The sequence below is a fragment of the Corvus brachyrhynchos genome, unplaced genomic scaffold (assembly GCF_000691975.1).
Source record: "Corvus brachyrhynchos isolate BGI_N302 unplaced genomic scaffold, ASM69197v1 scaffold140, whole genome shotgun sequence".
NCBI classification, from domain to species: Eukaryota; Metazoa; Chordata; class Aves; order Passeriformes; family Corvidae; genus Corvus; species Corvus brachyrhynchos.
The window spans coordinates 476,103-493,248 of record NW_008235809.1 but is presented as its reverse complement, the minus strand read 5'-3'; the positions used below and the strand labels follow the sequence as shown (position 1 = coordinate 493,248).

General features: G+C 40.2%; 1 protein-coding gene across 1 annotated transcript in view; it reads right to left on the bottom strand.

The window, feature by feature from the left end:
• Window positions 1–17,146, bottom strand: part of ZFR (zinc finger RNA binding protein) — a 55,089-nt gene that overhangs the window by 29,050 nt on the left and 8,893 nt on the right. Inside the window, 1 exon segment of the mRNA XM_017727545.1 lies at window positions 279–512. Within this exon segment, the coding sequence (XP_017583034.1) occupies window positions 279–512 (234 nt within the window).

The window sequence follows — 17,146 nt, the reverse complement described above, 5'->3', positions numbered from 1 at the left end:
CTTCTATCCTCACAGGCTTGGTACTAGACTCCAGTGGCACCCAGGAATCTGACAAAGGAACTGTTTCTACCTCTACTGAAAATTTTTACTGGAACAGTCTTTTCAGCTACATAAGCTCCATGACCCAGTTTACTGCACACCAAGCCAACATCTAAGCTAACACAAGACAGTGCTTTTCTTTACAGCAGTAGTTCCAGAAAATCACTTTTTTTTTTTTCTTTCCAAACAGGCTTCCTCCTCTTAAAGTACCATTTAAAAATCACACAGCAGGAACCTACCTGGTAATTCTGTGTGGTGACAGGAGGTGGTGGTGGTGGAGCTTCTTGTTGCCGCTGTGTGTAGCCATAGTCCGTAGCTGTGTGTGCCGTGGGATACCCGCCATAGGCAGCAGGTGTGGCCGCCACTGGGGCCTGGTGGACAGTGTAGCTGGCAACTGTGGTTGGATGGGAATAGGCTACACCCGAAGCTGGCTGCTGGCTGTATGGGAGATGACAGTAAGTAATTAATCCAATCTACAAAGCTGATGCCTACACATTTCAAAATCCCACATTTGATTAATACTTTGCCTGTTCTACAGACAGATCTGGAGCAGCCTTCTATGTCTGCACACTCTTATTTAATGGCTTTTATTAACCATCTTCCATCTCCATGAAAAAGGCCGTATCATTCTTAAATTTCTGTGGATGGACACATGGAACAGAATCACAGAATGTTAAGGCATGGGAAGGGACATTAAAGATCATCTAGTCCCAGCCTCCATACCAGCTCCCACTAGACCGGATTGCTCAAGGCCAAGGCTGCCAGGGTTGAGACACCCACAGCCTCCCTGGGCAACCTGTTTCATCATCTTGCCACTCTCAGAGTAATGAATGTCTTCCCAACATCTAACCTACATGTCCCCTCTTTCAATTTGTACCCACTAATCCATGTTCTATCTCTACAGTTCCTGACATTTCATGCAGATGATGATTTACTTCATAAGGGGGGGGGGGCATTTGTGCTCAGTTTTCTCTAAGCAGTGGAACACAAGTCCTTCTTTCATTCAAAATAATGCAGTATTCTCAAGCTGTTACATTCTCCAGACTGGCAAGCGGTAAAATGCTTTAGTAGTTCTTCAACAAACTGACGCACCTGTCGAATTAAGAAAAATGCTACTTTTCTGTGAGAGCTTATTATTTACCTATACTAGCATGAAGCTTTTCATTACATCATATTCAAGCAATGAAATTTTAAAGACTTTCATGAAAATTAGCTTGGAACTGTTGTATTTACTTAAGATACACATATCTGATCTGGGACTTCTCCAACAGATGGTTAGAATTAGAGGAGCTGGCCTCACTTGCTTGAGCAGAAGTCCACTGACACAATACAAAGCATCAAAAGTGCAGACAATCATATCGAGCAAGAAAACTGCCCTGGCAATTTTCCAGGCACATGCTGAGACTAATCTGCCTCTCTAAAATTTGCAGGTAGGATGCTAATATGAGGCAATTTACTAAAAATCTGCAGATATTGACAGCAGAAATAAGAAATGATTGCTTCAAAGGTTTAATTACTTGAACAGAAACTAGAATTATTGTCCTGTACTGAAGTGTAACTCTGCATGATGTTGTCCTATTATGATGTAGAACTGCGGATTATGATTAGAAGCTTAGAATAGTTATTTTGACTTTTAAGCAAATAAAGTGAAGCAGGCAAAATAGCACTATCTGGAACAATGACAGCAAGTAGGGATTCAGTGATAATTCTGATTTTCTTGTACATTTCCTTCACTGCTGTCCAATAATAGCTATATCTACATACTTTTAATTTTACAAAAGACATTTCCACCACTCCCTTTTGTTCAGTAATTTTTTATTACTTATTTTTAGAAAACCTGGTTTTGTTATTCAATTACAGCAGAACCCACTTACTTTAATAAATTAAAACACTCACAAACACACAAAATCCCCCCTCAAAACATTCTAACAGCAGAAACATAGAAAATTTTACTACTGATGGATTTATATGCCTGCACTCCACCTTCTTCCCATCATATGTACCTGGCTGCTGAAAAGACTACTTGCATTCTATCCAATTTTAATTCAGTTCTGAGTTGTACTTACAATAATGTTTGATATTATTTTCAATTATTAGCCTAAGAGCAAAATGTGAAGACCTAAACCACTTTGATGTACCTCCCATCACTGCTTGCAACAACTCCTCCTCCCTACTGTTCACAGGAAAATTCTCTGTTTACGTAACAGGAGAAATTGGGCTCTATCACAAAATTCAGGAAGACTGTTTTATGATGGTAAATGTGAATGACAGACTATAAAATTAGGCCTCATTATGCATATAACTAAGAGCATAGAAGTGTAAAACATTCACAAAATCTGAGGTAACTATCATAATATATACCTACTAAAATGACATCAAACTGAGTAAACAGACAGCAGACTGTACAACTGACTGCAGTTGAACACACCAACAGTCTAATACTGCCTACAAAGTAAGCCTTGTTTCACACTATTCCCACTCTTAGTCTTCCCTTCACCCCTATACCAATCCTGGCTAAGCCCTCTTATTCCATCCTTGGTGCTAATTCTGGTACTTGTCAAGCCATTCAGTGCACTAACTTAATTTATTAATCTAGCAGAAAACAATGTGAGGATTTTCTGTTGGGGTCATACTATAGCATAGCAGAAATGTTAAGAAACACGGCAGCTTACAAAATAAGTCTGCTGAGTGTCAGAACCCATACAAATTACATATATACAGGGAAATGGGGGGGGAAAAGGGAGCAGAAGACTTGCGCAGAAGCACTAGCTTGGCTTTTCCAATTTAATGAAACTGTATTTGTTACTGTTACAAAATCAGATACAGGGCTCACAACCGACTGCAAAGTAACAATACCAGTCAGTTTATCAAAGAAAATGCTTTTGTTCTCAGAATATGTATGAATAAAGATACTTGATAGTTTTCAGTATTTAAAATTGTGAAGAGATCATGAACATTACTAGCAGAACTATTACCAAGATTATGGTACAGACAATTGCATTTCTTGTGCAACTGTGCAGCAAAATTCCTTATAATGGCACAGAATTAACAGCCCAAATAATTAAGATTTCTAAGGCTAATACAGTTCTGTGACCATGTTTGTTTTAGCAAACCTGTTCCCCTTGCTTCTGCAACATCATGCAGAGCTAGTGATCGAGTTTGCAAGACTGCAAGTAAAGTCTGAAAAAAGAACTGACTGCTTCTTCATTTCTAAAAGTTGTGTTATATTATATAACAGAAATTAATGGTGACATCTCCTCTAAATTTGTGACATTCTTCTCTCCATGGTCTTACTGAAAACCTTTAACAGTAGGATGAGCAGACATTTTCATGTAATTAATTTACATAAAAATATCCTTGTGCCAACTTCTTCAATTAACTTATAAGAGCTCTTATCCGTGTTTGGTGATTAGCGCTTCATCACGTTTCCTGAGATGAACTTAGCTCCTCCCAGACTATTTTGCCAAACTCACTATTCCACTCTTCCTTCATCTGTGCACCTATCTTAGTATTATCAGTTTTTCGTTAACTACAGATGGCAAGAACCTCATGCATCATTTCATACGAAGTTTCAGCTGTTCCACCCACTCTGCTCCAGACAACTGCTTTCCTTCCCAGCAGTCTAGCTTCCTCAGAGCAGATTCTTGTGAAGTTACCTGTGTACTGACTGTTTTCCTCACATCAAATAGCACACAACATGCCACACTAATATAAATACTAAATCACAACCAATCCCTCGTGAACTCCACTGCAGTTACTCCTACTTTATAGCAGTTCTTCTAGTTCTACTATCACCTCTACCAGCTCCTTCTCTACAATTCTTTTACTAATCTCTACCTTAAGCAGTAATTTTTCATACTGCACTGCATCAAGTATTTAATCTTTGTCTAGATAAATAAGACTCCAAAAGATCTAGGCACGTCATCAAATTATTAGAGCACCAATGAAATAGAGTACGTCAGCTGAGCTATGGTAACAAACCACATGCATGTTCTTCACCACATCCCTCAACACAGTGGGGAAAAGGTGAATTTACACAAATTACTCTGTGTGTTCTGTGAGTTAATAATATACCAACGAGTACTGCAGGACTGCAGAGAAAGAAGCTAACTCATTGATGCAGCCACTTTTCTTTGTAGATCAATTCTTGTCTTCTCCAAAATAAATTCCAATATCCCTTATTAGCATTTTTGAGTCCAAGCTCTCTTCCAAAGACACTCGGTTCAATTTGCTTTATTAACTAGGAGGACCTTAAAACTCACAGAATAACTTAGGTTTAAACAAAGACTTGGAGGCCATCTGTTTTTACCCAGTCCTCAAAACACAGCTTATTTCAAAGTTAGGTCCTCAGGGCTTCGTCCAGTCAGGTTCTGATCATCTGCAAGAATGGAGACTACAAGGCTGCTCTGCACAACCTGTTCCAGCGTGTCACGGTTTAACCCCAGCTGGCAACTCAGCCCAATGCAGCCACTTGCTCATTCCCCCACACTGGAAGCAGGGGGGGAACTTGGAAGAGTATAAGTGAGAAAGCCTGTGGGTTGACATAGACAGTTTAATATGCAAGGCAAAAGCCACACACACAAGCATAACAAAGCAAGGATCCAGACAGGATGGATTGATGGGCCAAAGCCAATCATATGAGGTGCAACAGGGCCAAGTGCTCGGTCCTGTCCTTGGGTCACAACAACCCCAGGCTACACTGCACAATTGGGGAAGAATGGCTGGAAAGCTGCCCCGTGGAAAAGGACCTGGGGGTGCTGGTCCACAGCGGGTGAACATAAATCAGCGTGTGCCCCGGTGGTGAAGAAAGCAAATGGAATCCTGGCCTGTATCAGCAATAGTGTGGCCAGCAGGACTGGGACAGTGATTTCCCCCCTGTACTCGACACTGGTGAGGCCATTCCTTGAATCCTTTGTCCAGTTCTGGGCCCCTCACAAAACAGTGAGGTGGAGCAGTATGTCCAGAAAAGTAGAAGGTGTTCAGCCATCTCAGGAAAGCCAGGTTTCATCACACAAAATAGTTACTTGGAAAGACAGACACCATCACTCTGAACACCACCCCTTTCCTCTCTCTCCCCCCAGTTTTATTGCTGAGCATGATGCTATACAGTATGGAATGTCCCTTTGGTCAGTTGGGGTCAGCTGTCCTGGCTGTGTCCCTTCCCAACCTCTTGTGCAACACCAGGCCCCTCACTGGTGGGTGGGCTGAGGAGCAGAAAAGGCCTTGACTGTGTGAAGCACTGCTCAGCACTAATGAACACATCCCTGTATTATCAGCACTGTTTTCAGCACAAATCCAAAACACAGCCTAATATCAGCTACTGTGAAGAAAATTAACACCACCCCAGCCAAAACTAGCACACGACATTTGAGTACCACGGCAAGAATTTTTTCCTTAGTTTATAAAAGCTCCAGTTTCAAAAGCAAATGAGCTCTAGACCAACACTTACAAAGGCAGACCCAGTTTCTGACCATTCAATTCAACAGAATTCCATATAACAATTCTTACAGTGTTTAAATTCACTTTCAGAATAAATCATTCTTTCATTTAGGAAGTTATGGGTAGCTTCAAATTGTACTCTGCTGTACTACTGTTATACCACATCTTCCACCAGAAATTTTCAATCAAAAAGAATTTATTTTATTGATACGAGACCTATTTCTCTAGATGAACATAATAGTAACAGTGCTTCCCCATAAAGCTGACTTAATTTCTATTTTCTAGGAACAACACATTATTCCACGCTCATCTTCCAGTTCAGGTGTCTCTGTCACTGCATTCCATCCAGAGCCATTTACAGTGCACACACTGCAGCCAATTGTTCTACTCCAGGTTCTGTAGGTATACATTTCAGACAACTATAGAAGGTCATTTGCAGGACCTTACCCAGAGTGTTTTGTCTCTCCTTACCTGTTTTTAAACTTCCCCATCTATACTACTATTTTCCTCATCCTCTTTACTTCCTCTTCCCAAACAAGGTCCCCTCTATTCAGAAGTTTTACACCCCAGTGTATACTCAACTTGCCTTACCTTTCACATTCTAACCGAATAACTTCAAGGAAATGAGAGGTTAACTCTTTATTAGCAATATTGTATTACTGTGCATAAGTATTTTTTGTAAAACACCTTTAACTCAAATCTTTGAATAACATCTACAATAATTTCTACTGACACTAAAGATGGCAAATACCAATCTTCCTGTTGCATTAGTATCAGACAAGTGCCACATATTGTGAAATGCCACTGTGATACTAAACCTCCTAGGTAAGACTGACTGCAGTGAACTGTGACCATGTATCTCTCTCCACAGTAATCCCTAATTCCACGATAACCTGATTTTCTATGGGTGGGGGTGAGGAGCCACCCTGTCTCACAATCTTGCAGAATTCATCCCAGAGCAAAGGCCAAAGCAAAAATTGGCCTTGTCTACACTGCTGTCATGTGCACGATACTCCTTCCATCAAATGCAAGTCCCTTTTCTCAAAGCAGGTGTATGTTTTGCCCTGATACTTTGTAAGTTGGATATAAGAGTAATACAGCAGCTGTTTATATAGTATCAACAATGGACCCTGTTGTGTAGGCCCAGAACTGCCATTCTGAAACAGAGTAGTATGTTAAAATATTTTTCTTGTTTGCAAAATCTCCATTGCAAACACTGAGGCACCAAATAGTTACAAAGATCTCCCTCCCCAATTCTACACTACAAAATCAAATAAGCTACAGCATAGCTGTACAAAAACCAGTGTAATTCTAGGTAGACACTTAGCCAGTAAAATTATACCCTGAACATTTGGCCAAGATGTATTAAAATGTCAGCAACAAAAAGTCCACACTCTGAGAACAAACTCTCAAAAGAGAAGGTGTTAGCAATCACTACTCTGTATTTCTTTTTAAAGTAAGTAGATTAATTTCATAATTCTCTTGGTAACTTTTATCTCTCTTGTCAAAAAGCAGAATATTCAAGCAGCAATTAATAATTTTTTCTGAACTGCCCAAAGACCTTCAGCAAGGAAATTGCAGCAGTGTTTCTGACATAAGAAAAGAAACACAGACTTTCAAAGCAGGGGGGGGAAAAAAAAAAAAAAAAAAAAAGCTGGCAGTGCACTTAAACAGTCAGAGGTTGTGGAGAGCAGAAATTGCAATTAATTCAATTTCAACAGCAATTAATGACATACAGGTGTCCACTTGGCAAAACATTGTTCTTCAGCTCCGAAACCAAGTGCTTGTCTAACTTAATAGCCATATAAGGTAGATTTGCAAACAAGCAACATTATTCCACAAAAAAAGCTTAGATAAGAACTTGTTAGATGGAATACAGGAGAACGCTTGTTAGTTACTTCCAGACAGCAATACTGAAAGAAGATCTCGATTACCAAAGAATGACACAGTATTAAGAGCAATTCTGAAACAAATATTGAATTCTCTTCTGCAATACACTTATGTCACATCTTTTTTCATTTCCAGCTACTGCCCTTTTCTAGAAAAAAGTGTGGAGGCATTTTTGTTAAAAACTAAATGGGAAGTAGAAAGCATTATTTATTTTTTTATGTTAGCAATATAAAGAAAACACAACATTTTGATGTAATGCTATCTATTTTGGCAGGTAACTGAAGATTGTAAGATACTTCATTTTCCACATTAAGATATTTGCTGAGTCAGTCATGCATTAAGAAACGTGATAATCCATCTGTAGCAGTTACTGTCAGAGGAATAATACATTTTCAGGAAAAGGCAGTCTACTTCCAAGTAAGATAGATAGCACATAAAAGGTATGTACACAGGAAGCACATAAAAGGTTCCCTATAAGCCTTGCTTTTCATCACACTTAATTCATTTATTTGAAAAAAAAAAGAATAAATTAACTGTTACTCATGTGCATATAACCTGCTCATCTTCAGCATACTACGGTACTAACAACCCAACACATGCACACAAAATGCTGCTACTATTCCAGCTCTGTTTAGGCTGGTGAACACTGAAAATTTTCCTTCAAGAGGCAAAGAGCACCTTCACTTTTTCAGCTTCAGTTTTCTGAACAGTGCTGTTTTGATAGAGAGTTAGGATCTGGCTTAAAACCAAACATGTCTCTACCCAAAAGACAATATTCCTCAGAAATTACAACTTCTTAAACATATTTCTTGCAGGGTTTTTTTTTCATTTAAAGAAGTGATTTCCATGCTATCTTAGCACAACATTTAAGCAAGTCTTAAAATAGTTCTTAAAATACGGGTATCTTAAATGAAACATTCCACTAATTAGGATCTATTTTTTGATTTGTACCTTTTAAGAACACTGGAACATTTTAGCATTAAGGAAACCATATTTGGTGACATCTAACTGCCAGGTTTCTCGAAGTTTCACAGATTATTCTATTAATAGCAGAATAGGAAAAAATACAGTTTTGTATTTCAGGAACATGATGATTGAAACAAGTGTGATTTAATTCTATAAAAACTGTTGGAGCAGTGCAATCTGCTACTGCTTCAGATCCTAACCTAGGAAGAGGCACTCTTGAATAACTGGTCAGATGAACTTTCAGATGTGCTAATGAAACATGGACAGAGAAAAGCAAAAACAAAATTAGAATTAACAGAAAAAAAAAAAAAAAGGTGAGTTTTATTCTCCTAAACACACTTGACAATAAACAGCATAAAATGCTGAAATGAAATACCAGTCTACAATACATTGTACTTTAGGAGTGACTTTGCCTCTGTATTTCTAGAGCCTGTCACTCACTACAGGCATAAAATTTTCAGTATTTGAATGTATCTTCTTAGAACTTTAAGGAAAATTATTTTTTCCTATTCTTACAATTTTGAGAACAAAACACTGCTCATAATGCAGTTCACTACAAATCCAGAGAGGCCTGAAGGCATGCAAATGTGTTATCCCCTCTTGAATTCTGCTAAATTTCAGCAGTAATGCATTCTATGGTTTAACTACATAAAGCCTTAAAAAGACAGGGTTTTGTAGCCATTTAGAGTTTTCCCTTCCTCTTCCTTGTTCTAAAAATTTCTTTGCATCATGCCATTACAATTCAGTGATTGCCACTAGATAGCTAAACCATACACTTATCAATAAGTCACCTCAAAGATGAGCAGCCTCATGTTTTCAAAACACCCTTTCTTCTTTGATAATCTATACATTTAGTCACACAACCCGATTTAAATCCAATCAAATTCTGCCATGTTTTGTTCACTGTACATACTGCAGGCGCCTGCATCAGGGATGCAATATATGCTCTGTATCGACCTCTCTTTGCTCAGCTGCACACAACAGACAGCCCATTGCCTATACTACTTTCTTTAAAAAGTTGATTTTTTTCAAGTCTATTCAACAGCCTTGAATGGTAACATGCAAAATAAAAAGAACTGAGCTTGAGAGGTTACATCTGCTTAAAAAAGGAGCAACTACTAACATTATCCCTGTCAAAATCACAGAATCAAAGAATGGCTGAGATTGGAAGGGACCTCTGGAGGTCATCCGAGGTCCAATCCCACTTAGGCAGCGTCACCTACACCCAGGACTATATCCAGACAACTTCTGAGTACCTCTGAGGATGGAGACTCCACAACTTACCCAGGCCACGTGTGCCAGGACTCAGTCATTCTCGTAAGAAAAAAGCACTTCTTCACTTTCAGAGCGAACCTCCTGTGCTTTGGTTTGTGCCCACTGCCTTTGGCCCTGGCACTGGGCACCACTGCAAAAAACCCTGACTCTGTCCTCTCTGCACCCTTCCTTCATGTATTTATACTCATTAAGAAGATCCCACTCACCCTCCTCCAGGCTGAACAGTCTCAGCTCTCCCAGCCTTTTCTCATTAGAGAAATGCTGCAGACTCTTCAGCAGCTTTGGTGGGCCTCTTCTTGGGCTCTCTCCAGTATGTCCATATCTCTCCTGTACTGAAGCCCAGAAACAGACACAGGATTCCAGGTGTGGCCTCACTGGCACTGTGTAAGAGGGGAATGATCACCTCCCTCACCCACCTGGTAATACTTTGCCTAATGCATCCCAGGATGCCATTCCCCTTCTTGGCTGCAAGGACCCACTGCTGGCTCATGTTCAAGTCTGGTGTCCACCAGGACCCCCAGGTCCTCTTGCTTTCCAGCTGGGTGGCCCACAGCATATACTGGTGCATGGGGTTGTTCTTTCATACTGAACTTTGCACTCCCCCTTGTTGAACTTCCTGAGATTCTTGGCAGCCCTTTTCTCCAGACCTTTGAAGTCCCTCTGGATGTCACTGTAACCCTCTGGCACATAAGTCACTTCTCATCATTTTCTACCATGAGCAAACTTGCTGAGAGTACACCCTGCCCTAACATCTGGACCATTAATGAAGATGCTGAACAGAAAAAATGCTAAAATTGGCAAGTTCTCCATAAAATGAAAGAAACTTCGCTAGTATGGAAAACTGCACTAAATTGTTAAAACATTCTGTATTTCCTGCCTTAAGCTACTACTTTGCTTTTCTAGTACCAATAATGTAACTATACTTTAAGCTATCATTGTTGTATTTTAGCAGCAGACAAAATTTTACACATAATTTAACACCCTAGATTTAAGCCTGTAACCATCAATCCATTCTGAGGATACAACTACAAAGGACATAATTATACCATTAACAGAAAATCTTCTCCAAATGCTCAGTTCCTAAAGACAAGCACCTGCTGCAAATTTCAACTAGTTGGCAGGCTTCCCTCCTTAAAATGACAAAGACTTCTCTGACTCGAGGCACCTTTCCTCCTCAATTATCACCTTCTCTGTCTCCCCATTGTAGCCCATCAGCTTCCCACAGCTCTGTCATATTCAGTGAAGTCTCTTCTGCTGAGAATGTGTATGCATCAAGATTGTGATGGAACTCAACAGAGCATGGGCCTAAAGTACTCAGAGCAAGCATTCTGAGTTTTTAGCTTCATCCTGTGGTAAAACTATGATTACTTTCACTGCCCAAGCATTTTAGGACAAGGTGCATGTAGTGTTAGGTGAATAAATGTTATCCTTAACATCAGTTTAAGTTTAGTAGTGCATAGCGTCTTCAGAAGAAAGTCCTACCCACCGTTGTCCTTACCATCCTGTTTTCACCAACACAAGACTGAACTATGTTTAGTGATACCTTAAACTTAGTCTGCTATGCCTGTGTGAATTACAGCCCAAACATCTCTGAAAGACTCAGTACTTTTCAAACCAGTATCTAGATGAAGAACAGTTAACTGGGGCAGATATTGAAGACAAAAGTAATTAGAAATACCAGCAAATGTGAAAAGAACACTCCACCCCCAATCAATCCTCAACAGCCAACTCATCCATGCACAGCAACTCACTTTCTTTTGCTGTTCTACACCACCTGAATATGCTGTAACATGGTGCACTACATTTGAATTCCAAACCAGCTGTAACTGAAAGAGTTCATCCAGATGGCTGTCTAGAAGATTGCATCTTAACCTGAACTCACAGGCACTGTGGTCTGCTCTGAACATGAACTGCTAAAATTGCCTTTATCTGTGACAGCTCACGACACTCAGTCATGCTGCTTGAAGGCAATTTAAAGTTAACAAATCATTCCTAACTACCCAAGCATCTCTGATCCATGTCCTGTCTCATTAGAGCAAGACACAGTATGAATATCACCAAGACAAAACTCACAATACTTAAAAAGGTTCTCCACCTTTTTAACAGAAACCAAAACCATAATACAAGGTTAATTGAACAAAACTATCATATTTGCACGCTTCTCTGTCCAAACATTACTCAGTGCCCCTATCTCTCCATCAGCATTTTAATCAGCCAATTTGAGATTAAAAACTTAACAATGCCTCCAGCATTGAACCAAGAATGCTAACATTACCTTACATGTGAAAGACAAGCCAATATTAGGGTGTTAATTTCAAACTGAATAGACACACAGTGGCTCAGGTGAGGTACAGAGTATGCACACACACACAAAAAGACGACTAGTACCACCACATTCCACATTTATTTCAGGCTCCTAAACAGACAGATTAGTACAATCACTTAAATAAGTAACAAATGAGGTTTACATTGCATGCAGGTTTATAACCTTAGGCTCTAAAACCACCACGAGCAGAAAGCACAAATTGTAAAGGTCCTGTAATATCCAGAGAAATTTCCTGCATCAGTACTTGCATAATCTAATGCTTCTCTCAGTAAATCACGATATTATTACTGGGTAGTGCACACGAAGAATTTTAAATGAGTAGGATAGCAGGAAATTTTATGCAGCAACAACACTGAAAGGAAAGAGAATGCTTCTAATACATTATTTACAGGCTTAAGGGGCACTTAGCTCTTTTGCTGTCTTTGATTAAATACAAAACAAGATTTCAAGTATGTTTTATAAAAATTAGTATTTATGAACTAATAAAGACAGTAACCTACTCCTTATCTAGTCAATTGAAGGAACTTTACTGATTACACTGTTACAAGAGTAAATATTATCAAGTTCTATGTGCCTGTCCTGGTTTTGGCCGGGGTAGAGTTAATTTTCTCCTTAGTAGCTGGTTCAGTGCTGTGTTTTGGATTTAGTATGGGAATTATGCTGGTAACACACAGACGGTTTAGCTGCTCCTCAGTAGGGCTCACTTTCAAGTCAAGAACTTTTCAGTTTCTTGTGTTCCGCCAGTGAGCAGGTGCACAAGAAGCTGGGTGGGAGCATGGTCAGGAGAGCTGACCAAACTGGCCAAAGGGATATTCCATGCCATAAAATATCATGCCCAGTGTATAAACTAGGGGTAGTTGGCGAGGAGCTACTGACCGCTTCTGGAGAACACGCTGGACATTAAGTCAGCAGGGGATCAGCAGTTGTGTTGTGCATTGCTTTCTTCTCTTGGGTTTTATTCCCCCTATTCCCTTCATTACTACTATTACTTTTATTAGTATTACTGCTGTAATTCATATTATTATATTTATTTTCTTTTAACTATGAACTGTTCTATCTCAATCCAGGAGTTTTACTTTTTCGATTCTCCTCCCCATCAGGGTGGCTGGGAGGTAAGCAAGAGGCTGTGTAGTACTTAGTTGCTGGCTGGGGATGTTGGGTGCAGGGCCAGGAGCCAGACTTTGATGTTTCCTTGTGGGTCCTTTCTAATTCAGGATATTCTGTGATCCTATGATTCACTACTAATAATGCAAATTAGAATACTGTCATTTTTGCAATTCCGGAAGGGTTTACACCCGTCTACAACAAGTTTAGAATTAAATACAGAAACTTTCCTTAAAAGTGCCTTTCAGCTATTACTTAGTACAGCAGATTTTCTCCTTTGAGTCTTCTGAGTGGGAGCTCCACAACTGCGGACACCGAAATTCTAAGGGACCAGCTTATAAACAGAATGCTCCCACATCTTCATGAGCCCTGATGGGATTCACCCCAGAGTACTGAATGGGCCAGCAGCTATTACAGCAGTACCTCTCAAACATCTACCAAAGGCCTCGGGAGTCTGGGCAGGTCACTGCTAACTGGAAGCTTGCCAGTGTTATTCCCATTCACAAAGGCATGAGGGAAGAAAGAGGGAACTAGAGACTTAGTAGTGTAACCTCAGCTCCTGGAAAAATTATGGAGATACTAAGCCCTACTGGAAGGCGAAAGAATTGTTAAAAAACAATGCAATCATCTGTCACGGTCAACACGAGTTCACAAAGGGAAAATCTTGATTAACCAACATATCCTTCTATCATAAGGTCACTTGCCTCCTGGATGAAGGGAAGGCAGTGGATGCAGGTCTGGTTTGACTAAAGCTGCTAACACTGTCCCTCGCAGCATCTTTCTGACAAGTTGTCCAGCTGTGGGACAAGCAGGTTCACAGTGCTCTGGGTGAAGAACCTGCTCGATGGCAGCACTCAATGGGCTGTACTCAACGGTGCTACATCTGTCTGGCAACAAAGAGCTTGAGTGCATCATTAGCAACTTGGCTGATGATTCAAACTGAGAGGTGCTGTGGATCTTCTTGAGAGGCAAGACGCCTTGGAGAGGGATCTAGATAGACTGGAGCACTGGACAGTCATTAATGCAGTGAAATTTAACAAGTTCAAATGCTGGATTCTGCACCTGGAATGGGGTAATGCCAGGCACACGTATGAAGTGAGAGAGGAATGGCTGGACAGCTACAGAGGGAGATGTGGAGCTGACTGGTGCTGGACTCAGTGTGGGTCAGCAGTGCCTGGGCAGCCCCAAGGGCAAACCCCACCCCAGAGCACCAAGAACAGCACAGCCGGCACAGAGAGGGGATGGTCCCGCTGGGCTCAGCCTTGGGGTGGCCTCAACGTGGGCTCTGCTGGGCCCTGCAGGTGGAGAAGGATGGCAAGGTCTTTGAATGTGCCCCGAGGAAGAAACGAAGCTGGTGGGAAGGCTGGAAGGAACTTCCTGTGAGGAGCAGCTGAGGACTTTGGGCTGGGCTGGTTTGGAGAAAGGGAGGCTGAGGGGTGACCCCACTGCTCTCTGCAGCTTCCTGAGCAGGGGAAGGGCACTGGGAGCTGCTGAGCTCTCCTCCCTGCTATCCAGGGACAGGACATGAAGGAATGGTTCAGAGCTGCACCAGCAGAGCTTTCAACTGGCTGTTAGGAGGCATTTCTATACAGAGAGGGTGGTCAAGCACTGGAACAGACTTTCTAGAGAAGCGGTCGATGCCCCAGTCTGTCAGTGCTCAAAGGCATTGTTTATTTTAAGGACAGTGCCCTTAACAATGTGCTTGAACTTGGCCAGCCCTGAAGTGGTCAGGCAGGTGACTGGACAATGGCTGTAGGTCCCTTCCAACTGGAAGAATCTATTCTATTCCTTGAAATTGAACAGAATCTACTTAGACTCTCTACTTTCTGATGCAGAGTTTAGGCTTTTTATTTTTTCAGCACGTTTCCAGATGAAGACTTAATATATTTTGAGATACTCATACATTAAGATATTACAAGGAAGGTGTGTACGCTAAAAAGAATTTCACAATTTTTTTGCACCTAGCTGAACTAAATGCTGAAATCAATAAAATTCTGATTATTATCATTAGGGAGCACTGAGATCATCTAAAGTTGCAGACTAATATTCTTCTAACATACCAGCATTTTTCACAATCATTTTAGCAAGAGAGAACCTTTAAAAAAGTGACTGATATTGCGTTTATTATGAAAATTTCTGTTTATTGCTACAAAAACTACAGTGGCAGGACTTCTAAATGGAGTATGTATAAAGAACTAAAGACTTCAACTGCAAGTGTGATTTGCTCTCCTAAAACAACTTGATAGTTTGAGCCACTTTAAAAAAAATCCATAGATTAGTTCAGCATCCAGAAACACCTTTCATTTTTTAAGATTTGTGCGGCTCACCTATGTATTAAGTATGTAGAAAAACATCTGTTTATCTATTGCCCTGGTTTCCAAGAACACAATGATTTTTTTTTATTCTATGAACGGTCACTTCAAACACTGGGAAAAAACTTAAAAGGACTTGTTGTAATATTAAATCTTACCATCTTTCCCTGCCACCACCATCTCCTTCTCAAATATACAGGAGGGGAATAAATGTTTTGTAGCACTCTGTAAAAACACTAGTACGAGCCTACCAAATCTGCTTTGTGAAAGTAAGCTGCCCTTCAGACATTTTAAGTGACTCTTGTGTTTTCAGCTCAAAATATTAAATTCCTTCTTATGAAAGGAGTACTTAAACACTGATTGCCATGTCTCATCACTTCCAGATGTGGTAAATACACAAAAGGTTTATAGGATATAGAGTCTTTAACTGATAGGCAATTAAATAGTATCTTGAATTTATGACAGTGAAGGAAGAAGGTTCTTTTGATCTGTTTTTCATTTTCTCAAAAACCCACTTAGGATCAACTATTGAACTTCAATGTTATTCCAACTATATAACTTCAAATGAGTTGTTCAGGATCTTTAGTCTAAGGATCACCTCAGCTCCACAATAAAACATGAATTTAAAAATTCATCTGCCCTTCAAAACTGCAGACATATATCTTGGTTTACTATTCACTTAATTTTTATACCTAAAAAGAAGTTATATATATATGTCCTATATATTCACTATAACTGTCACGTAAAATGTAAACACATACACACACTGTGAGCATTCAAAGGAACTAGAAGATTAGCTAAATTTAATCCTCTATTAAACACCAGAATAAATTAAATTCAATGTACTTCACGTCCATTTTCAGGAAAAAAACAACAGGAAAAACAGACTCGGAGTTATTCCAACACCTTCACAGAAGTGTACATTCCTAAAATAGGTATGCAATTTTTATTAGCTAGTAGCACACATCCGCATTTGTTTGTTAATAATCTCTGATATACTTGCTTTATTCTTTTAGTTTTTTTCTTATTCACCACAACTTAGGCACTGAAGAAGGTCTTTATGAGACATTTATGGAATGACCAATGTAAGATTCAAATGTGCACTTTAAGGTGTCACTCCAACATGAGCCAATTGCAAAGATGTTCCTGACTGTATTTAGCAAATTAAGTAACATGATGTCACAAAATGCAATGTAATATATGCTACCAATTACTTTTTAACAGTCTGGCCACAATTTAAATGAAAAAAATGACAAATATACAAAGAGTGGTAGCACTGTGTCTATACAAGATCAGTAGTGATAGATCTATCCAGACAGATAGGACACAGGTATGTATACTGTTTACACAATCATGGGTCCTCAAGTTCCACTAGAACACTGCTCCTGGTCTTAAAAATCGGAGTAGAACACTTTTTTAAAACGGTACCTGTCCCTGAAAGTAGCTTCTCGACTTTTTCTCAGACACATTAATCATACCATTACTTCAATTGGATTAAGTCCCCTGTATTTTCCGGTGCTCCATCTCTTCCTGATCCAACCAGCCTGCCTTAGGTTGGTTTCCAACCCATGTCAGAAGGGATTCTGTGCTCCCACAGTGACAGCAAAGCCTTGGGGAGCGAGGCCTGTGTTCCCCGAAGCTGAGGCAGGAGACGGGCCTGGGGGCGGCACACGGTGACTCGCCGGTGCTGCTGACTGACTGCAAGTGGCCATTTTAATCTAAGGGCCCGGGGACCCCATGCTGTGGCTGATCATCCCCCTCCTTCTCCGCGGTGCCCAGCCCCACCTCCCACCCC